The 25,349-nt window shown below is 34.9% G+C and overlaps 2 protein-coding genes across 3 annotated transcripts in view; one reads left to right on the forward strand and one right to left on the reverse strand.

The window, feature by feature from the left end:
* Positions 1 to 25,349, reverse strand: part of LOC127678299 (ATP-dependent translocase ABCB1) — a 146,192-nt gene that overhangs the window by 114,959 nt on the left and 5,884 nt on the right. The gene's annotated exons all lie outside the window — the stretch shown is intronic.
* Rundc3b (RUN domain containing 3B) overlaps positions 1 to 25,349 on the forward strand; it is a 111,191-nt gene that overhangs the window by 18,173 nt on the left and 67,669 nt on the right. For both annotated transcript variants that reach the window (XM_052173152.1, XM_052173153.1), the window contains exon 3: positions 21,145 to 21,278. In XM_052173152.1, coding sequence (XP_052029112.1) covers positions 21,145 to 21,278 — 134 coding nt within the window. The remainder of the gene's footprint in view (positions 1 to 21,144; positions 21,279 to 25,349) is intronic.

A 25,349-nucleotide genomic window follows, 5' to 3' on the forward strand; every position in this document is an offset into this window, starting at 1 on the left:
GTAAATGCCCTTCCTCAAATAAATAATGTCCACCCATCCATGTTCAAGAAGCCCTACTTAAATGCAGTGGCTCAAATAAATAAATAAATAAATAAATACATAAATAAAAAAATAAAATAAATGCAGTTGCTCACAAACAAAACAAAGCAAAACCCCAGAACATGAAAGTAGGAGAAAGACTTAGGAGGAAGAAAGGATTCAGTGGAAAGGGGATAAAAGAACGTTGAATATGATCAAAATATATGTGTAGAAATCATTTTTACTTTAAGGGTTTATGGGAAAAATTGTCTCTGAACTCACATTTTTTAAAATCAAAAGGTAAATTTTAAAGCCAGGTGTGGTGATGCATGCTTTTAATCCCAGTACTTGGAAGACAGAGGCAGGTGGATCTCTATGAGTTTGAGGCCAACCTGATCAATATAGTAAATTCCAGGCCTATCTTTGGCTTCATAATGAGACCCTAAAATCAAGAATTATAAAAGTCTTAATAACAGCAATTAACAACTTTGTTACATCAATTCCAGTGTTTACTCTTCAAAAGAAAACTTGGTAACTACACAGCTTTGCTTTAGCTTTTACTTTTGAAAATTAGATGGTTTCAAAATCAAAATCCCAACTCAATTTTTCATAGTTAGAAAGAGAAATTCTCAAATTCATCTGGAATAACAAAAAACCCAGGATAGCTAAAACTATTCTCAACAGTAAAAGAACTTCTGGGGGAATCAGTATCCCCGACCTCAAGCAGTACTACAGAGCAATAGTGTTAAAAACTGCATGGTATTGGTACAGTAACAGGCAGGTAGATCAGTGGAATAGAATTGAAGACCCAGAAATGAACCCACAACACCTATGGTCACTTGATCTTTGACAAAGGAGCTGGAAACATCCAGTGGAAAAAAGCCTTTTCAACAAATGGTGCTGGCTCAACTGGAGGTCTGCATGCAGAAGAATGCAAATTGATCCATTCTTATCTCCTTGTACTAAGCTCAAGTCCAAGTGGATCAAGGACTTCCACATAAAACCAGACACACTGAAACTAATAGAAAAGAAACTGGGGAAGACCCTTGAGCACATGGGCACAAGGGAAAATTTCCTGAACAGAACACCAGTAGTTTATGCTCTAAGATCAAGAATCTAAGATCAAGAATTGACAAATGGGACCTCACAAAACTACAAAGTTTCTGTAAGGCAAAGGACACTGTCAAAAGGACAAAATGGCAACCAACAAATTGGGAAAAGATCTTTACCAGTCCTACATCTGACAGAAGGGTAATATCCAAGGTATACAAAGAACTCAAAAAGGTAGACTCCAGAGAGCTAAATAACCCTATTAAAAAATGGGGAACAGAGCAAAACAAAGAATTTTTCACCTGAGGAATATCGAATGGCTGAGAAGCACCTAAAGAAATGTTCAACATCCTTAGTCATCAGGGAAATGCAAAACAAAATAACCCTGAGATTTTACCTCACACTAGTTAGAATGGCTAAGATCAAAAACTCAGGAGAAAACAGTTGCTGGCAAGAATATGGAGAAAGAGGAACACTCCTCCACTGCTGGTGGGATTGCAAACTGATACAACCACTCTGGTGGTTCCTCAGAAAACTGGGCATGATACTACCGGAGGACCCTATGTTCATAGCAGCCTTATTTATAATAGCCAGAAGCTGGAAAGAACCCAGATATCCCCCAATGGAGGAATGGATACAGAAAATGTGGTATATTTACACTATGGAATACTACTCAGCTATTAAAAACAATGAATTCATGAAATTCTTAGGCATGTGGGTTGAACTGGAGAGTGTCATCCTGAGGTGACCCAATCACGAAAGAACACACACGGTGCACTCACTGATAAGCACATATTAGCCCAGAAGTTCGGAATATCCAAGAAACAATTCGCGTATCAAATGATGCCCAAGAAGAAGGAAGGAGAGGCCCCTGGTCCTGGAGAGGCTCAGTGCAGCAGTGTAGGGGAATACCAGGACAAGGAAGCTGGAGGGGGTTGATTGGGGAACAAGGGGAGGGACGAGGGCTTATGGGACTTTGGGGGGGGGGAATCCAGGAAAGGGGAAATCATTTGAAATGTAAATAAAGAATATATCAAGTAAAAAATTTTAAAAATTAGATCCAAAAAAAAAGAAAGAAAAAGAAAAGAAAAGAAAAAAGAATCAGTTGGCAAAAGAAATATGCTTTGATAGATAATAGAAACTTTCAAGTATACTCAGAAAGTTAATTCTGTTTTGTACTTTTAATGATGATAACATCCAAATTATGCTAAGCTTCAAATCATTTGAAGAAATAACTGAATTAACATAGGAGGAAAAATTCTGAACTTGTTTAATTCTGCAATTAAGATGGAGCCCATAAAACCATCAATGCCTTTTCTGTTAAACTCTGTTGTTTCACATGTAAAAAGTATTATTGCTTTTCACTTTTGCATTTTTTAATTTCCATAGTTTTCTGCCATGAAAATATTTTAACACATCTTTGACTGGGGAGATGGCTCAGTGGTTAGGAGCACTGATTGTTCTTCCACAGGTCCTGAGTTCAAATCCCAGCAACCACATGGTGACTCACAACCATCTGCAAGGGGTTCTGATGCCCTCTGGTATGTCTGAAGACAGCAAAATTTTTAGGCAAATGGTTTGATCTGGAAAATATCATCCTAAGTGAGATAACCCAGTCACAAAAGAATACACATGGAATGCAGTCTCTGATAAGTGGATATTAATTAGCCCAGAAGCTCTGAATACCCAAGGCACAAATCACATAACAAATGAGTCCCATGAAGAAGTATGGAGAGGGTCCTGATCCTGGAAAGGATTGATCTAGCATTGGAGGGGAATATAAGGACAGAGAAAAAGGAAGGAGATGATTGGAGAAGGGATGGAGAGAAGAAGGTTTATGGGACATATGGGGAGGGGAGATCTGGGGAAGGGGAAATCATTTGGAATGTAAACAAAGAATATAGAAAATAAAAATATTTTAAAAAATATAAAAAATAACTATTAGATTGTTTTGCATTTTGCTTCTGTTATGTATGCATCAATATTTTCCCTACTGAGTCTTAGTATAATGAATTATTGATTTCTCAGTATCGATCTATTTTATATATCTAGTTTAATAAATCCTATGTATATTCTTCATTATACTGATACATTTGTCTGGGTAAATACTTAGATTTTGCTAATTTTGATGAAAGAGAATGGACAACTCTTAGATTTTGCTATTCATAGTAAATTTCTCATACAAATTTCTCATACAAATTCTGAAATTTGTGAGTTTATGAGACAACTTTGGAGACTGTTTTGTGACTCATGCAAGAAATAGTTAGCAATTCTACTAATATATGTTTGTATGTGTGAATAGTACGAAATTAAGGTCAGTGACAATATTAGATAGACCACTCTAAATATTTCTAATTATGCTGGGACATCTTCAAAAACTGAATCCTCTTTCTTGCATTCAGTAATACTTATTTGTAAATTTCCTACATTTTATCAAAAGGTTCCCATTAGGTAATATTTGATTTTTGAATCCTATGTTTTCCCCATGTCTTTGTATAACTGGTATAACTTGTAAAAATGCTAATATTCCAATTCTTCATAAATTTAAAATAAAATGAAAATGATTGAATCAAACCAACATAAAAAGAAAATACTTTAATACATAATATGTATTTATGAAAGCAAAGAATATGAATGTATTTTGTAATATTGTTAGAATTGTTATTTGTATGGTAATTATATTTTTGTACCAAAATTTGTGATCAAACAGCACATTAAATAAAATATTCCATTATGGATCTTAGTATTCATAAGTACTTTATCTTATGAAATTTCCTGATTATCATTCATGATATTATTATCTCACAAAATACACTTTATTTTGTAGAAAATCTATCACCTTAAAATTTGCATTTTAAATTGAATGTTGAATACCTGGGTAGACTCACTAATGTAAATAGATTCCTTTCATACAACCAATAGATACCTTCTAAGTTGTGCCTCAGCAAAATTCGATCATGAATGTTTAGTAGTGATTCCAGATAATCAAATTTGCTATTGTCATTTCTGAGAAATACTGTAATGAAATGTACAACCTAGTTATCAATATAAATTTTAATAGTCTAAGGAAGCTAATTAAACTTGAGATAGTAGTTCTGTGGTAGAGTGCTTTCTGAGCAGGAGCATGGTCCTAGGCTCACTCACTAGTGCCACAAAACAACAACAAAAATCCCAGGGACATAGTAAGGTATTTCAGGTTTAAGTTGAATGAGATTAATAATTCAAAACATGCTTTTAAAAGAGTTACTATAAACCAACTATGTGGTTGTTAATAGACATGGATCCTGAAATGATTTTTGGGAAGAAATATTTGAATGTTTCAGATGCCTAGAAATTTCATATATTCTTATTCTTAATAATATAATATAGTAAATTTATTTTATACATGAGAAGTTATATATTTTATTATACATTGTAAATATTTACTTAAAATTTAGCTTTATTTTAAATTAAAACACCCAATGTCAATATAAATCCAAATTAAAAGCATCTAATTTTATCAAAGTATAAGGTTTATTTTATCAAGCTACTTCTAGTTTTTAAAATAAAGAACATTTGGCATGTACAGTAAACCTTTTTCCAGAAAAAGATAAATATCATATTCTGACATAATGTAAGCCAGGTTGCCACAGGTAAAGAGAAGAGCTGACAAAACTGTCTACTTTTAATTCATTTTAACAGACTCATAATTAGAGAAATGGAAGCTTTTAAAATCTGACATGAATCTTATTTGCACTAATCCTTTGATCAAATGATGGCCTTTCTTTTTCTAGAATATAGTTGAGAAGGAAAAACTCATCAGAAAATATTAAAAGCAGTGAGGCCTGAGTTCTGCTTCTTCAGTTTTGTACCATTTAAACTGCAGACATTCTAAAGTGTAAATTGAGCCCATAGCCCCCATATGCAGTCGCAGACCTTAGGGGCTGAGGCAAGAGCTCTGTGAAGTTAAGGCCCACCTGAGCTGGACAGTAAGACACTTCCTCATCTGGCTTTGCGTCTTCTCTTAAAGCTTCTGCAGAAGCTGCACACCTAAGCGTTCTGCTGCAGTCAAGCTTGTAGCCTTCTCAGCAGTAACTGCATCCTCACCATGCATTTCTGTGCACTGCTGCAGTCAGCACAAGGGACCATAGGTTGAGAAGTACAAGTCTGTTCTAGGCTAATGACAAAGCACTCTCAGTATTTTCTTTTCTCCTTTCTTTCCTTTCTGACTGTCTGTCTTACTTTCTTGGGGGCCCGGGAGACAGGCACTCTATATAACCCCACTGTCCTGGAGCTCACTTTATTGACTAAGCTAGCCTTACAGTTCACAGAGATCAATCTCCTGCCTCTCAAGTGCTGGGATTTAAAGGTGTGTACCACCACACCCAGCCCACTCACTGGTATTTCTAATTGGTGGATTTATACCCTTTTGTTTTGATCTCTGGGAAACTAGGAAGGCAGTTCCATCAAATTTTAGGATAGCTCAAGAAGTCAGAAAATTCTTATATTTATGAGGTCAGCAAGATGGCTCAGGGGGCAAAGGTGTTTGCAGCCAAACATGAATACTGAAATTTGATTCCAATCACTTACATGGCAGAAGGAGAGAACCTACTTCCATAAGATGTTATCTGACCTCTACACATGTGTTATGACACCCACACGTGCATGTGCATGCATGTATACCCACACCCCCCACATTATGTGAACAATCTAAATATTTTACAAATTAAAAAGAAAATTCTTATGTATTCTAAGACAACTTATCTCATTGTCCTTTGACTTTTCTGCTAAACCTTCAAATGTGAGAGTAATAACTACTACAAGATTACTATTATAAGAGGTTTTTTCTTCTTCTTACTCCCAGGTAGATAGCTCTCCTTAGTCCCTTCAGTTAGCTGTAACAAGTACTGACAACAATGTATAGAAAAAGAAATACATTTACTACATTGGTAAGGATATAGGCTAGTAAAAATTATAGAAAATGCTGTGAGGGTCCTAAAACAATTAAAATAGAATTTATGATGAAATAATCCCATTGTTGGATGTGTATCCAAAAGCAATAGGATATGTCAAGAAAATATCTTGATGCTCATGCTATTTGCTGCATTGTTCACATTGTCCAAGGTATGGAATCAATTTAAGCATCTTTCTATAGATAGAAAAAGAAATTATTTTCTATTTATTTAATATAATACATTCATCTTTAAAGAAATAAGAAACCTTGTCATTAGCAGCAACATTGGTGATTTTGGAGAACATCATTGTAAGTACAAAGTAAAGTCAAATTTAGTCACTTAAAGACAAATACTGCAGGGTTTCTGATGACCTCTTCTGAACTCTGTGATTTGAAAAACTGATGTTTTGCAGTAAAGACTGGCTTCAGAATTTAGGGTGACTCTAGGATTCCTTCTCCCAGCTCTGCATTTTTATCCATTTTCCACCTATCAAAACCATGGCAAACTTCCTCTGTTACTTACCAAATTCTGAGAGATATGAAGAGGAGCTAGGACTGTCGGGCATTGTTGGTGGAATAAAATACTATATAGCCTCTTTAGGAAAATTTGTGAACTTTTTTATAAAGATAATAAACTTTTACTTCCCTGAAATCCTAGAACTTTAATCAAGAGACATGAAAACCCATGTTTATATAAAATCTGTTTAGTGTAGCTATATTTATACTTGTCAAAAAACAGAGGCAGCTCAGATATTTTCCACATGCTATTATATACAATGAAAAAACTCAGTAATAGAAACTATCTTTTACTTACAACATGTATGAATGTCAAATGAATTATGATAAATATGTGTAGCAAAATTATGAAAACTTAAATAGTATATGATCCACTTATGTGACATTTTGAAAGTGCTAAATACTATTGTCTAAGACTAAATCAGTGGTTACTAGGAGTTACAGGTTGGCAGGTCGACAACATAGCATCAACATGCTAGAGGGTTTTAGTGGTGGAATTGGTATGAGTCTTTTGTTTCTAGTATGTGTCACCTGTGTTCCCAAATTTGATACAAATATCTAGGAACAATGACTTTTTTAAAAAATAAGTTTATAATTCCCTCATGGGTAAGATCCTGTGCTTTTATTATAATATATGAAATTAAAAGTCCTTGATCCGCAGTTACTTTCGAAGGCTGGCTAGTTTGTCATACAGTAATGTAGAGTAAATCCCAGGGACTGTTCTCTGCTGTTACCTCTCCATGTTTTTCTTGGCTAAGTGTTACTTGTTTCCTCTACTTTGGAAATGAGTCATAGGTTGAAGTCTCCATTCTTTCTCTGGAACAGATGCCTTCACTTTGTTACTTTGTATGAACTTTCTGGGTTTTTTTTTCTATTTTAATTCCTTCTGCAAATATTGTACACATATTCAGGCAATATTCTTTTATTCCATTTATTCCTGTTTTTTTTAACACATTTAGATATGGTTTAGAGTACAAAGATTAATAAGGCGTGGTATTTTTGACACCTGGATTTAAATGATATAAAGAAGATAATTTAGCAGTGTTGTATAGTTGAGTCATGTTTTTGTAAAGGTATTGCTACCTGGGATATAATGGAAAGAACCTCTGCTTTGTTGAGGGGCAGTTTCACATGGGAAAGACGCATAACTGGTTTACAGGGAAACACAGCTTAATTTTCTTAAATGCAATTTGTAACTTTGTTCATATCTAGTTCGTAAGTTGTAAAACAAAAAAAATAGTAAAACAGTCAGAAATAGTCTTATAAAGTTCAATGGGTGATTTGGTAGTTGAATTTATTAAAGATTATAGAAAATAGTTAAACTGGAAAAGGATCTGCAGCATTCTAAAGAGCTGTAAAGTGTGCTATTACACCATATGTTAAAGAAAAAAAGCAAGATGTTATTTCTTCTGAATTATCTGCTCATTTTTCTTACATTATTGGACTTACATACTCACTTCAGTTGAGGTTTTACATTGATTCCAAACGTTTTCTCAGTTGTTCTATGTATAGCTAATCTGTCTTTGTCTTTAAGGTACCACACTATCCTTCACCTGTTCATCTTTCTGACTGTCTGTCCCAGGTTCATTTCATCATTGCCTGGCTTTTCCTGTAGGGGACCACGTCTCCTAATATGTGAATGGTCAACTCCAAAATGTACTAGGAAACTGCTCAGTGAGGCCCACCAGTCACAATATTTAAAGTGTGAATCGTCTCCCCATCTCTTACCATCCCCCTACACTCCTGACAGCTTTTTCTCTGTATAATTTTTAAGTCTAATATATTGTATGATTTACTCACTATCACTTATTGTCCTTTTTCAGGACTAATACCTTTGTCTCTCTGTTGATGCATTCCAAATATTTATAACAGTGATGTGGTAGATATTCAGTGAAAATTTGTTGGAAAATTGAACATTTAATGCAGGAGCAATAATCTCTATTCCTCCTGCCCTGAATACCATTTGATTTCAGACACTTAAAAAGAGCTAGAACTCCTGCGCTTTGACACTACATAATTTCTGTAATCCAACTGAACTGTTCTGATACCTAAGGTTTGGCTTCAACCTCAAAGTGCTTCCTGACTTAGATGGTAAATAGTCACCTCCCTATGAGGCCATCTTTTGAAGTGAGTATAAACACTCTTAGAAACAATAAGTCAAGATAAACCTGTCCATTTGGCTTTTGAGTTTTCTTTGTTTGTTTCTGAAGGCTTTCCAACTTTTGATTTCTGGTTTGCACATAAATGAGACTTGAATTGTTTCTGTAGTAACATGAACAGAAGTTGTCCAGTAAGAGCCCATAGACCCATGCAAAAACACTGTACCAGAGATAAGAAACTGCTCCAATTGCCAGGACTTGGTGTTTAGACAATGGACAAGGCCACTCAGAGAAATATCCTTTTAAGTTATGTGCTTGGAAATAAAAGAAAGTTTCAGCAGATTTTATAAGTTAAATATCATAATTAAATAACTGCTGAAGCATAGGGCTTTATGTTCATTGGAAAATTAGGCTTAATATCTTTAATCTTAATTTCTTACAGAAAATAAAATAGTTATTAATGGTCTTAAGGTTCAATAGTATAACTGTAGATTCTAAAAATAGAAACTCTTAGTTTCTAAACAAACTATAGAGAAAAAGTTAGTAACTAGGAAAACTGAGAATCACTAAACTTGTTTACTGTTCATTTACTATATTTACTCTCCATTACTTTCCTGTGCTTTATTCTTCAGTTTAGAGCCCTTGTCTTTGCTTTCTGATGCTGTTTGAGTAGATACTTCACAGTAAGATTTTACTCTGTTCTGTCATATGGACTGCCTGGATTTCCTTATATTTCTGTTAAAGGCAAAAGGAGGAAAAATAAGAGGGAAAGGACAAAAGCTTGTCACGATTCTTAGCCTTTTTCTGCGTATACCTTCATCTTTTGGGGATACCGCTCTCTTCTTTACATTTTTGTCTTCCCATCATTCACCAAAGGTATAGTAACGAAATGTCCAGAATTACAGATATAACTGCAGATGACAGTGTTATATTTATCACCATAATTCATGAAACAAAATGTCCTGTTTTAACTAAAATATGCCTTTCATTTGATTTTAGTATATTTGCAGTTATGCAACTATCTTTGATACCTACCTCCAGAACATTTTTATCAGCCTTAAAAGAAGTTTCTACCTATTAATTAAGTTATCATATGATTTTTCTACCTTTGTGAATCCCCTGGAATCTATTAAACTATTAAGACATTTATTTCACCTACAGATTTCTTAACATATGTGTTTTTGGTAGTTGGTTTTGTGTATAATTTCTTCGTCAGCACAATGCTTTCAGTTCATGTTATTGTGTATCAGGACTCCATCATTTTTGTGATTGGATAATAGTCCTTTATTATCCTTTATATTGATTTACTACCTTCTATGTATCCATTCACTAGTGAATGGACATTTGCATTATTTCTAAATTTTGTTCATAAAAATAATGCTTTTAGAATTATCCATCTAATATGGTTTTTGTTTCTGCGTGTTTTCTATTCTTGTAAATATTTCCATTTTATTTTATTTTTGGCAGTATATAATATTTGTTGTGTGAATGATCAATAGTCAATTTCTTCTAAGAATTTCCTTTTACTGACAATATATGTCAGTAAAATTTATTTTTAACATAATATTTTATTTTCTTTAAAGTTTTCTAATAATAGTAGCTAATGAACTCTTGGATGTAGTTATTAAAAATAAAGAGTTTATAAAATTTGAATTTTATATGTTGTTAAATTGACTACCACAAACGGTTTTACCAACAATATGTATGTGTTTACTATTTTCTGACATCTCATTTCATTGTTGTTAATATATAACTTTTTTTGGTGAAAATATATAGCAATTAAAGTCTAAAATTCTAAAACAGTCCCTGAATATTAAGCACTTGCTTTTGCTTAGATCATGTGATAGTTATAATACAAAGTTAGTGTATGGGTGGGTGAAAAGAAAAACTATACCTGAAATATTTGTATTTGTTAAGAAATGGAAATAAATAGCGTTCAGATTGTACATCTAGATCAAGGAGTCATTTTAATCTCAAATTTGAAATTTGCATATTTCCAGAGGGTTTTTTTTTATTTGATATATTCTTTATTTACATTTCAAATGATTTCCCCTTTCCTGGATCCCCCATCCCAGTTTTTTAAAAGTGTTTTTGATCATAAAACCCTGGAGACTTTTTCAAGTTTATTTTATAGGAATACTACTTTGAAAATCCCAACAAATGACAAAATTCAAAGTATAGATGTATTCTACCACATAATTCAACGTAGGGTGCTTTATCATTAATTGATGGTATCCAGAAGTACTTCATGTTAATATATATCTAATTGTAGCCTTTTGATTTTTCACCAGAAAAACTGGACACTTCAGCTTAACTTGTAAATTACTTGGGTGAAGTATTCTGAAGTTTTATAATTATCAAAAAGTCATATTTGATAAGCCTGTAAGTTTTATTATTAAACCTAGTAACAGTTTTGGTTACTTTATTGCTCTAACATTTTCTCTTATAATAAACATTTCTTATTTTGTAAAACAGAAGATGGTAAAATTTAGGAGACTTCATATTTGGTGTGTGTCATAATCTCAATTCTGTATCTTTCTGCTTTTCTAATTTTAGTGATGTGCTTTTCTTAAATTGTTTGTAAATTTGTGCTAATTTTACCCATTCCCCTTTAAAAATAGAAGTTAACTGCAAGATACTCTCTCAGTGCACTAGGGCTAAGCTCCTGTTGTAATCTGTAGCCATTCTGATTGCATATATTCAGAGTGGAATAACTGGTTTGAAAAGTTTATTGCATTTGTATATATACTATACTATTACTTTAAATGTTGCTTTTTATGCCTTACATAAAACTGAAATGGCCGAATGTTCAATTATATTTGGTATAATTTAGAATTTTTTGTTCATATTCTTATTCATAAATTTAAATACTTTAACGCTATGGAAATCTATTCATTTCTATTCAATGACAGTTGAATTTTATACATTTATTTATCTAGTTGTCATTGTTTATATAGTCTAATCTCTTTTTATTAAAATTATATATTTGTTTTAAAGAAATTTTGATTTAAAAACTTTAAGAACATTTGAATGATTTAGGTATTCCCAATTTTTAAATTGTTGAGTCCACAAACACTTTTCTTCACAACAATCTACTTATAAATAGCATCTTCTTTGATTTTATGTATGTATGTATACATATATATGTGTATGCATATATATATATCATATCTTAACTATATCTTTTCTTGCTTTATATTTTTAACACAGTATCTCACTACATATTCCTGGCTAGCCAGACTGTGTAAGCCAGGCTGACCTTAGACTCACAAAGGTCCTGCCTCTGCCTAGGGAGCTCTGGGATTAAGGATATGCTTTATGCTAACTTGCTTTTTTGTTTGTTTGTTTTTGAAGAAAGGATTCTTCTCCATAGCCCATGCTGGCCTTGAATTTGCTGAATAGCCCAGGCTTTTCTCAAACTCAAGTCCCTCTGCTTCAGCCCTTTGTATACTATGACTAGATATGAATCATCACATCCAACTTATAAATAGCATGTTAAAGCAGCCTTCTAGAAGTTGAAGAAAAGTTGTATATAATACATTTTAGGATCACAACCTATGAAATGATGGAAATGACAGCATAGAAAAACATTGCTCTATTTTTAGCTAAAGTGCAGTATGAGCTCTCACACAACTGCCATCCCAGGGGACTCTGCCTCTTGGTGTAGAACCAGGTTCTCCTGCCTCTTTCCTGCCACCTGTCTCAGCTGTTCCTTCTATCCCATTTCGTTCCTTTGTGACATCTGATGACCCTCAGAAATTGTTTCTATCAGAGACACCCAGTGGCCATACTAGCTAGGGACAAGTTAGGTGACTTTTACTGTCCTTCCGGTCCTTACTCTGGTCTCTCCAGAGTTGTTCCTCATCCTACTGCCTCTTGCCAGAAAGAGCTCCTCTTCACAGCTCTCCTTCATTCCCTGAGAACTCAGTTTCTGTATAAATCCAGGTACCCTCTAGTTCTTTCCTACCATCCCTTTCAACCTTTCTCTTAAAGCACAGTTTCATTGCTTTGAAGTACTTGCCAATATATAGAAACATTCTCCACTAAGGGTTCCACAGCCAGCACATCTGCCTAGGATTCAGAGTACACATTAACAACCAAAGAACAGACACTTTCCCAATAAAGGTTAAGAAGAGATCTATCAACACTTTAACCATCACAACCCCAGATACCTATATCTTAGCACATGAACACTGAAGATAATATGCCTCTTCTAGAATCCAATGACCTACTGCAATAGGTCCTACAAAACAAATTAGTTCACACTCAAGATAAAGATCTCAAAATAGCAATTATGAATTTGTTCAAGTACCTTAAAGAGGACATGAATAAATGACTTAATGAAGACTAATACAACACAGTGGAATGAAGTAATTAAAATACTTCAAAACATTTAACAAAAAGAAACACTAAAGAAAACCAAACTGAAATAAAACTGAAAATTAAAAATATTGGATGTCACACCAAAAAAATCCTCAGAGTTAAGCCTGATCAACAGGTTAAAAGTCATTGAAGAGAGAATTTTAGGTCTTAAAGACAAGGTAGACATAGATAGCTCAGTCAGAGATGTTGAATATTGAAAACCCAGGCACAAAACATCCAGGAAATCTGGGATATTATAAAGAGACCAAACCAACAAATAATAGAAATAGGGTAGGAAGAAGAAACACAATCAAAGCATAGAAGATACTTTTACAAAATTAGAGTATAAAATTGTCCAAATCCAAAGATGCCCATCAAGCTGGGCAGTCCTCAGAGGCAGGTGGATCTCTGAGCTCAAGACCAACCTGGTCTGCAGAGCAAATCCAGGAAGCCAAGGCTATACACATAAACCTTGTCTCAAAAAAAATGTAAATAAATAAGCAATGCCATTCAAGGTGAAGAAGCATACAAAACGCCAAATAGGATCAGAAAAGAAATTCTTTGCAACATATGATAATCAATAAAATATTGCAGACCAAATCCAAGAAGCCACCAAAAAGATCATAATCAAGTTGGCTTTACCCCAGAGATACAGGAATTGTTCAACATATATGAATCAGTCAATGTAATTCACCATAGAAACAAGCTAAAAGGCAAAACACATGATCATCTCACTAGATGCAGAAAAGGCCTTTTACAAAATCCAACACCCCTTTATGATAAAATATTTGGAAAGATTAAGAATACAAAGGACCTCAACATAATGAAGCCAATTTAGAGCAAGCCCACAGCCAGCAACAGCGTAAGCAGTGAGAAACACAAAGCATTGCAGCTGAAATTAGGATGTTCACTCTGTCCATACCTATTCGATATAGTATTGGATGTTTCCGCTAGCCCAGTAAGACTACTGAAAAAAATCAAGGGGTACAAATAGGAATCAAAGAAGTCAAAGTATCTTTATTTGCAGCTGATAAGCTTTTATACATAAAGGCTCTTATAAACTTTACCAGGAAACTTCTACAGTTTCAACAAAAAATAGCAAGATACAAAAAAAGTAGCTTTCATACACATACACACACACACACACACACACACACTTTACAATAGCAACAACAACAAATAATCTTGGACTAACTTTAATTAAGCAAGTGAAATATTTGCATAGTAAAACTTTTAAGAAACTGAAGAATGAAATTGAAGAAGACACCAGAAGATGTAACAATCTCTCTGATTTCAGGTTGTATTACAGTAATGAAACAGCATGCTATTGGTATAAAAGGAGGCAAGTTGACCAATAGAATTGAATTGAAGATCAAGATGGGAGTCTGTATATCCTATAGACACCTGATTTTTGATAAGCTAATAATACACGCTGGAGGAAACTCACCAACTTCAACAAATTGTGGTTGTCAAACTGGATGTGGAAGAATGCAAATCTATCTATATTTATCATACTGAACAAAACTCTAGATAAATGAAGAGCATCAACATAAGACCAGATATTCTGAATCTAATAGAAAAGAAAGTAGAGAATAGGTTTGAGCTCATTGAAACAGGAAAGGACTTATTGAACAGGACACTGATAGCATAGGCACTAAAGTGAACAATCAATAAATGGGACTTCATGAAGCTGAAAATTTTATGTCAAAGAACACATCATGAACAAAGTAACCTACAGGATATGAAAAGATCATTACCAATTGTGTGTGTGTGTGTGTGGTGTGATGTGTGGTTAGTATTTAACATATATAAAGAATGAGAAAATGAACATCAAGAAAATAGATTAATTTAAAAACAGATTTTAGAACTAAGCGAAGTTCTCAAAAGACAAAACACAAATGACTGAGAAATGGTTAAAGAAATGTTCAATATCCTTAGTCATCAGGAAAATGCAAATTAAAACTACTTTGTGATCTCATCTTAGAATTGCTAAAATCAATAAAACAAGAGTATAAGATAGAGAAGACATGGAGAATAGGAAACACTCATTGTTGGTGAGAGATATTTATTAATCTATGTTCATTGCTGTGCTATTTATGATGGCCAGAAATTGGAAACAGCCTAAATGTCTATCAACTGATGAATAGGTAATAAAAATAGGTAAGTTGACACAATGGAATATTATACAGCTATTCGGAAAATTTAAACTATGTTATTCTCAGGTAAATGGATAGATCTAGAAAAAAAAAATCATGTTGATTGAGCTAACAGAGGCCCAAAATACAATATTCTATGTTCCGTCTTATATGTGGATATTAACTTTTAAGCTTCCCATATGTGTGCAAGAATCTAAATAATCACAAACCATGTACCTAGTAAGGGACCTAGAGAAGGAAAGGGAAGATAGAGCACAGTCTCATGGAGAGAAGGGGAGGCACTAGAATCATAGCATTAAATACAGAGGGAGATGGGAGAGTAGGGCAAAGGAGGGGGAGGGACAACTAACACTAAAGGTTATGTGAAAAAAGACATGTAGAAACCTACCATTGTAGAAGCTTCCTAAAATACATACATATATGCAAGGCATCTAGATGAAGTTACCATATAATGGGGGAGACAATGTCCCCAATAGACATCTTATGCCAACAAGGAAACCTCAAGTGCCAGAAATTGATTGCATCCTGTTGAGTCATTGGCAAAATCTAGCTGAACCCTCCAAATACCGCAGGATATTGCCAAGGCTATCCTAGTTGCTCTTCAAACAATGTTAAGACCCTCCTGCTGAAGACAACACCTATTTATGTAATCAAACACAGAGAAGTCCAGCTGTGCCTAACTAGAAGCTTCACCCCTGCTAATGTTCATAGTGCTGGAAAGTACTCTATATACTATGAGAGTAGGAAAGTAACCGTCCTTAGAAGCCACATATAATCCATATGGCCTTTAACATGAAACTGCTTAAAATATACTGGTACAATAGAGGCACAGATGTTTTGGAAGTAACCAAACTCTTTGAATGGATTTAAGGCTTACTCTACAAGATGGACTGCCCTTGCTAAAATGGTCAAGAACCTGAGACTAGATAGGCTATGACACTAAGAGAAACCTAATACTGTTATTTTGCCAGAGGAATATGTCAGTAAAATGACTCCTAATGCAATACAGTTGTATCCATAGATCCTTGTTCAACCCTCATCACAGATGCTTTTTGTGGTAGTTGGGAGTTAACACAGAGACTCTCAATTGGACAGTATGGAGAGAGACAGACAGAGACACAGACACATACACACACAGACACACACACACACACACACACAGAGAGACAGACAGACAGACAGACACAGACACACACACACAGAGAGAGAGAGAGAGAGAGAGAGAGAGGAGACAGAGACAGAGAGAGAGAGAAAGACAGATACAGACAGACAGACAGACAGACTTTGTAATAATCAGTTATAAATGAGATGTCTTCATCAACCCCTCCTCACAAGGTCCAGGGATCTATGTAGAAGAAGAAATTGAATGATAATAAGAGCCAAAGGTGATGGATGACTCTAATGGAACAACGCGTTTCACATACAGCAGGACTGATAGCCATAAGAACTCAGAGAGACTGTGGCAAAGCTTTTTTTTTTTCATTATTTACAGGAGGATAGCAGGTATACTAAGGATTTTAATATTCTGTGAGAAAGTCCCAGATACAGTGTGTTTCCTTGTGTATCCCCTACCCCTTCTTTCTGGGACTGTCAGTGAGAATGGAAAACCAGCTAACTGATTCTCCTCCATCAGTCAGGCCCATGAGGCTAGAAAAAAAATGCATGGTTGAGGCAGACTCTGAACCCCTCTTTTTCCATCCATAAAATGAAAACATTGTTAACCTTGTCTATGGATAACATGGAATACAGTGGATTCTTGTTTGGTCTGTGTGTGTCCGTCACTTTTACTCAGCCTAGAATAAGATGATTAATTATTATTAAAACACTTAATATCCTTCAAGTAAGTATGTATTTTAAATCAAACATTTTCCCATGACCTCTTGTAGTGAAGTGAAAATAGTAACCATAGTAAGAGAATAGTAACTAGTGTACTGACAGTGTCAAAACCGAGGTTGCTTCACAGTATATGACACATTGATTAAGCTTTTGGTGTACGTCTAGTTACCTTATAGGTTATTTTCCTTTAATGGTATCTCATGAAAATTGTTATTACATAGTAACTTTTTGGTTCCACAAATAATAAACAACATAGCAAATCTTTTTTTCAGGACAGAGATAATACAAGAATGGCTTAAACATTAATAATTGACATTATTTTGAGAGCAAGCATTCTATTCTTATTTGCATTTTAATGTTGGAACATTTTATAGCTGTAGTTTGATGGAGTGGATTCTCTCTGATGTTTCCAATTTTAATATTTGTTAAACTGTTATAATCTGAGGCAAGATAGATGTGGTGCCACTTTATAATCCTTCCTTTACTTTTCACAAAATATTATTGTGTGTGCTTGTTGTGTGCTTTAATAAAGGATCTAGTAGTTTGGAATGATGTCAGACATTGTCCTATGGGGGATTTCAGTTTTTGCTCATGAGAGAAGGAAATGTCTTTTGTTTTGAGTGTGATTTAAGAAATTTGACCTTGGAGTTTTCCCTTAAAACTCTACTAGAACTTTTTAAACAATTTGGCCAAGATTTATAATACTTTCCAAAGTGATTTTTAAACACTATATGGACTAAGCAGGCTAACTTGAAAAACAGCAAGGAAGGTGGGTCTGTTGCAAGGTTTGGAGAGAAGAAAGGGACAGGGAAATAATGTAACTGCATTATAATCTCAAAAATTAAGAAGATTACTTTAAAAAAATGATTATCTGGGAGGAAAAATATTTTTCATTTACTGGAAGTTATAGCAAATAAAACCTGTTCCAGAGAAAGGAGTTCAGCCAGTGTTGTTACACTGATGACTGTGTTGACATTGGAATGCTGTTCCCAACGTTCAGGAAAAAAAATGTATAAACTGTAACATGTTGAGGCAGAAATAGAACACTGTTCTTTCAAAACATATTTGTTTATAATTTGAAGAAATGTTAAGCTTAAAAATGTATATTTATTTTAAGGTTGAAAGTTTTTTTGTTGTTGTTTTTTTTTCTTTTGGTTTTTTTGGATTTGTTTTTTTAGAGACAGGGTTTCTCTGTGTGGCCCTGGCTGTCCTGGAACTCACTCTGTAGACCAGGCTGGCCTCAAACTCAGAAATCCGCCTGCCTCTGCCTCCCAGAGTGCTTGGATTACAGGCGTGCACACCACCACCGCCCGGCAGGTTGAAAATTTTTGAGCCAGATTGTTCAAACACAAGTTTTGTTAATCAATTCTACACATCTCAAGATGAAAAGTGAGCAAATTCACTTAGGCTCTTGCTCATTTTAGAGACTGTAGGTTGCGTGTGTTTGGAAAGAATGAAGGCAACAGTAAAAGGAAACGCACGTCCCAGCCTCCACAGTCGACAGCCACACTCCACCAGCTTCTTGCTAGAGGAAGGCCTACAGTCATCATAACTGGGTTAGTTTTATTTACCAGATAAAAGTAGTGTCTGTCTCCTCAAATTAGATGCACTTTCATATTTGGACTATTAAATATAGAATTATAAACTTAATGGTGCAATTTTTAAGTACCTATCTGCTATTGTTTTTAATAAAGATTTTAAAAAGGGATTTCCTAAGGTTTCAGGTGACTGGCTTATCTCCATTATGCTGGTGATGTCTCCAGTCACTGAGCTGCATGGGAACATGGAATTGACTTATTGGGAGGGCTGTACCAGCTAATAATCTTTCTGCATGAGTTGTACAAAACTTTCAGTTATTTATTTTTAAAATAAAGAGGATACAGGTGTCTTGCACTAAGTTTTAAAATCAAGATATTGTGAGTTCAAGACACCCTGGTCTATAAAGCAAGTCCAGGTCAGACAGAGCTATTATACAGAGAAACCATGTGTCAAAACACCACCACCAACAACAACAACAACAACAAAAATGTTTCCTTTCCTTAATCCTGATTTTATTAGTTGTACATACTATGCTGCTATATTTATTAGAACTCACAGTGGTAACAGTTGAATTATTTCTAACATTTTAAGTGCTATATAATAATAATTGAAGATATGGAAACTGAAGAATCTGAGAAATGGAGTGAATTTTCTAATCAAAACTTAGTTTAATTTTTAAACCATCCATTTGGTAGCCATAGCTGAGAGTTACTCAAATATCTTAAAAGACATTGAACTTCAAATAGCAATTTGTAACAAAACACCTGAAAAGAATAATCACTATGGAAGGAAAGTGCTCAGGCAAATACCTAGAGCCAAATAAGGAAGCACGTATTTAAAAAGTAAAAGCAAATGCTTCGATAGTAAGATTCAACAACCTTCCTGGGTAAGGTTAATCTTTCCAGGCAACCGAAATGTAAAGAAGCTTCTCATATTCCACTTAAAAATACGAAGTATATATAATCATATGCACACAACACTAAACAGACTCAGTGAGTTGCATTTATATTATGCATTTATATTGTTTGTGTGGCTAATAAAAGAAAAGAAAAGTTTGAGGAGTGGGGGGCATAGAAGGAGTTGGAGGAAGAAAGAGGAGAAGTAATGCAGTTTATATTTCAATTAAAATTTTAAAATGAACATACATTTAAAAATATTAAGCACACAGCGAGGCTCATATAATATATGCCCGCTACTCATATGTACCAGCCAGGCATAATGCAGAGAGTTAGAGAAATTTGTAATACTCATCCCTCAATGGGATGTATAATCAATTTCTCCACTCAAGGCTCAGGGAACCTTACGGAAAAGAAGGTAAAAGAGTGTAAGAGCCAGAGGGGATGGGCGGCACTAAGAAAATATTCCATTAAAACAGCATACTCAAGGCACATGTGAGCTCACAGAGACTGGGGTCTGCACAAGGGCCTGTAGGGGTCTGCACCAGGGCCTCTGTGCATATTTTAAGGCTTCCAGTTAGTGTTTTTATGAAATTCCTAAGTATATGAATGAGTGGTTCTCTGCTTCTTGTTTCTTCTGTTGAGCTCTTTTCCTTCCATTTGTTTGTTTAGTCCTATTCCAATGTGTTAGTTTTTGTTTTATCTTATTTTATTGTATTGTTATCTCTTAGAAGCATGTTTGTTTTCTAACCAGAGACAGAAAGGGGTGGATTTCAGTGGGAGGGAAGTTGGAGAGGGAGGGAAAACCCTAATCTGGATATATGAGGAAAAAATCTTCAATAAAAGAGAAAATATAAGGGGATGTGGTTAAATGAAAAAAATAAGCAAATAAATAAATAAAATGAATCCGCCATAGGAAAGGAGGATGGTATATGCCTGCGTCTTCACAGGTCGGTGACTAAATGACAGTAGATGAATGAGAGTAGAATTCTGTAGGTGAGGTTGGGTTAGGAAATCTGCAGTAAATGTGGAATGTTAATGGATTTTATTTGCTTGTAGGGTCAACCACCAAGTGTTGCAGGATTTGAGATCTAACCTTATAGAGAGGAATAAAAGATTCGTTTGAATGTATTTTCTATTTATTCAAAGTAGAAAAAGGCTTTAGAATCCAACCAATCACACATAAATGAATGTCTAGCTTGAACAGGATGTATTTTAAAGTGCTTCTTAAAGGGAAGATTGTAGTGAGTAGGTTCATATTTCCCTACTTTTCAAGATGCAACACTGATGATTCAACAAACAGTATTAGAAAATAAGTACACACAATGAAATAAATATTATTAAAACCTCTAAAACTTTGTAAGGTTAATGTGTAAATTCCAACAACAACAATGCTACCCAGTGTCCAGGAAGTGCAGAGAAAACTTCCTGTGCTCTAGTGAAAAACCTTAAACAATAAGATATTTTTAGTGTCTGGTTCCTTTTCATTTCATGTGCATAACTACAATTCAGAATGACTGTATTATCATTACAGAGTGACTATATGCAACATTGTCAATGTTGATATTCAAAAGTGACACCATTTACAATGGGATTAAATCAGGATTTTTCAATACTATGATAAGTCCTTTCCTTACTAGTACACTGCTTACCATTTGTTATTCAGAATTCACTGTTCTTGCATTTTGAACTTTCTAGACTAGTTTTATTTATCCTGTGTTACAATTTATCTTCTGAAGGTCAAGTAACCTGGTTTGGCTATGAAAGCCCTCGTAGCTTCTGGGACTACATCAAAGTGGCTTGCCGGAAAGTTTCACAAAACTGTATCTGTAGTATTGAAAATATGGAAAATGTCAGTTCCTCCAGAGCTAAGGTAAGACTTGATAACATGAAGTATGTCTAATCTAATTATAAGCTATTTTATCTGAACTGAAAATATTTGAACTCTGTATTAAAAAAAAGTTTTGTTGTTGTTGTGTTGTTGTTGGAATTTGCACATTACCTGAGTTGTTGACCCTTGGTTTAGGGGTTTTATCTTTTATTTTTATTTCATTGTATGTACTTTTTTCTGATATTGTTTGTTGAATGATCACTGATGGATCTTGAATAGCAGAAAGATAAACTTACTCACTATAGTCTTCCTTTTAAGAAGCTCTTTGAAATATATCCTGTTCAATCTGGGCATGATAGTTCACACCTGTAATCCCAGTACTCATGGGGCAGAGGCAGGTGACTCTTTGACTTCAAGGCCAGCCTGGGCTACAGGGTGAAGTCAGAATCCTGGGTGTCTTCAAGGCCTTTCTTTGAGGATCTGTAATCTCCAAACCAACACTTGAGTATTCCTTTTCTTTTCACGTGTTAACATTTACACTACTAATGCACAAACAGTGGTGACTCAGCCTGCACAAATGTAGGCAGTGGTATTGCCTAGGTAGTGGTGTATGAAAAGGTGCAGAATGCCTCCAGTTTGCAATGTAAATAAAGAAAATATTTAATAAAAAAAAAAAGAACACTAAGGTGAGAGAGATTGGGCCTCTGCTCTAAAAGGGATTCTATCATCCCTTTCAGGACATAAAGGCTTATACAGCCTTGGCTTCTGCCAAGGTATGCAGCAAGAAGAGTGGGTCTGTTATTGAGACCTTAGCAGTTTCTCCACATACAATGACTGCCTTTTTTTCCATTTGCACTTTTTCTGTTTTTAGCTTTCAGTTTTATAATTTCTATTTGGATTCATTTTGTAACCTTTTCACTTTCACAAGATACCCCATTTATTTTTAACAGAATTCAGAATTGTGTATTACATCATTTTTATAATAGTTTAAATTTTTAATTTTTCTTTATTATTAATTAAAAATATTAGTATATAATTTCCCCTCTTCCTCTCTTCCCTCTGACCAGTCACACTTTCTCTTCTTCCTTTCAAATTCACAGGTTTTTAAATTGTCACGTATGTATGTACAAATGAATAAATATATAAGTACAACCTGATGAATCAAAAAAAAAGAAAAGAGAAGAAAATGTACAAAATGGCTGGGCAGGATTATGCATGCCTGTACTCTCAGACTAGGGAGGCTGAGGCAAGAGGGAGGCTTGAGGGTTTGACGCCAGCTTGGAAGACTTAGTGAGTTCCAGCCAGCCTAGATTTTATAGTAAGTTATATCAGAAAACACTTCTGTAGCATATTGAAATGCTATGGTTCCTTCAATAAAGACACTTGTATAATTGTCTGTATTGTGAGGTGACCTAGGCACTTTTTCTGGGCTACTATTTTTATTGCAAAGAAAGCTTAAAAATGTAATTTAGGAGATAGAGTGAGGGAGAGAGAGACCAACCGACCTTCATTTAAGAGCTTATCACATAAACATAAGGACCTGAGTTGGATTCTCAGAATCTGCTGAAAGCCAAGCATGGCAGTGTATGCCTGGAGGAGACAAGTAGACCCTTCGGGGTTGACTAGTCAGCCCTGCTAGAAACCTTGTCTCATCAATCGGTGTAAACAGCTCTTGAGGAATAGCATGCATCATTATCCTTTGACTTCTACAGGCACTCACACACACACACATGCGCATACACATGCACACGCGCGCACACACACACACACACACATACTCACACACACATTTTTTTTTCAGATTTAAACATTTGGCAGACATTTTCTTGAAAGAAATACCTTCCTTCCTGAAGAATATGCATGATAAAACAACTGACAATATTTGTTGCTAGTGGTCAAGCTTTTAAGCAAAAATTAAACTTTTGGAAAATTTGCAGTCACTTCTTTAAGCTTCATAATTCTTTTCTGATAGCATTGATATAACTAGGAAACATATTTTAAAAATTTTTTGTAGAATTTAGTATTTAATAGACCTGCCTAACTTACATTTTCCAAATGTCTAATTCGTAGACTTACAAAAAGCAGGCATGAATATATGATTAATTCAAAGTTTAAGATAAGCCTATGAATTTAATGCAATAATATATTAAAAATTCTTTGTTTTAGTGGCCTATCCACATTGCATCTAACTTTTTAAAATTATCATTTGATGAAGGTGTGTGTGTGTGTGGGGGGGGGGGGCTATCTATGTGTCAGTGTGTGGCACATACTGCATTCAGATGTACAGATTTGCACATTTGTGCATGCACATTGGGTGTCTTCTTTCATCAAGGTTGCTGTTTGGCTGAGCTGGCTGGTTGACTGCCCATGCTGTACTCATGCTGGGTTTTATGTTGTTTAGGCTCCTGCTTGCTGGATGGTGCTCTTACCCACTGAGCCATCAAGCTTTCCCCGTTCACTGAGTTAGAATGTTAGGTACAGTGAATATTAATAGATGTAATCTACCTAAACGCTATCTTAGAGTCTTCCTTTTTTAAAATTTGTAAGAAAATAAAAATAAAAACCTTTTTTAAAAGGTCTGAGATGCAGACATAAGGTATGTTAGCCTTAATTTGGAAAGTGTTTTATGTTTTATTGGGCTGTCATAAATAGAAAAATAAAGATTTACAGTTTGAAGATCAAGTCATGACTTAGTTCATTGTTTTAAAATTTTCAAACAAAAACTGTGCCTTAGTTGAGTTTGTGTTAGCTTTGTTTCCATGCTTTCCTTATGACTTAGGAATGATATCTCATTTTTTTTTAGGTTAGAAGGTTAGTTGTATTTTTTTTTTTTTTTTTTTTTTGGTGAAACAAATCTATACAAGCAAAAAATTGTGGCACTAACTGTGATAATTTTAAAAAGTTTTTTCATCTTCTTTAGGTATTTTTGCTGCCTGTTTGGGACTGCATTCTGATAGGTTTCACTAAAATACTAAAGCAGAGACACAACATTCGCACACACAGAAGTCTCTTAAAAAGTCAGAACTGGGAGCCAAAGTATATCACAGGGGACTGCATTTAGGTCCTCAGCTTCTCACTTTGCTGTGAGAAAAATGTATTTTGGAATCAGTCATTTTCATGAAGAAGATCTATGATGATAACCAAAACCTTTCGAACACATCAGGTTTCCACAGTTACTTTCCTCCAAGTCTCATGATGATATCTGAGTTGAAAAATCGTGTGGGATTCAATCAGAGTAGCTAAATGCACGTATGTGAGGGAAAAGAATTCTCCATGAGTCTCAGTTTTTCATTTGGTAGAGGAAATAATAACATTGGCATCACCAAGGCCCTTCTTTTAATTTGTTAGGATATGTATTCAGTAGTCTCCAAAGTATTAAATATCAATGTTAGACAACTTTTGAAGTAGAGCATTACTTCTTCATATTCTTCATAGTTTTAACTTGAAGCCAAAATAAAAAGCTTTGAAAATGTAATAAATAGAAAAGGCCTATTATTAAAGGTCTTTAACTGGGAATTTTACAAAAACAGGATTTGCTTCATCTGGTATTAACCAAAAACTCATAAATGTAAATCTTGTACAGCTTAGGTTCCCCCAGTGTCTGGAATAAGGGTGAGAACCAGAATGTGAAAATGCCCGAAGTCTCTGTGAGCTAAAAGTGGACACTGCCAGTAACCATGAGGACGAGAGGGGTGCATCAGCTGCCAACCTCCGAGAGCATGACTTGATTGTCTGCTGCCATGAACTTGGCTGTACAGTTCCCTCCAGTGGCCTGCATGTTGTGTGACCCTAAACAGAAAGGTCCTGGTGCTGCCCACCCAGACTTATGAGCATTCTGGAGGGCGGGGTTCCGATACTTAAAGCGTTTGAGGATGAGGGAGCATCACACCTATTGTCTAGCCTGGCCTGACCCACATCCCAATGGATGTGTACTAGCTAGAACCACAATCTTAACCTTGCAGCTACAAGGACAAGGGCTGCAAAGCCATACAACACATGCTTGCTTATATGTCAGAGTGAGAAGGGATGGGTGGGGGGATAAGGGGGCATGGTATGAGTCCTGGGAAAGGGGGAACACTTAGTCTGTGAGCTAGGGTTAAGCAGGAGATAAAA

Source organism: Apodemus sylvaticus, chromosome 2, assembly GCF_947179515.1.
Source record: "Apodemus sylvaticus chromosome 2, mApoSyl1.1, whole genome shotgun sequence".
NCBI lineage: Eukaryota > Metazoa > Chordata > Mammalia > Rodentia > Muridae > Apodemus > Apodemus sylvaticus.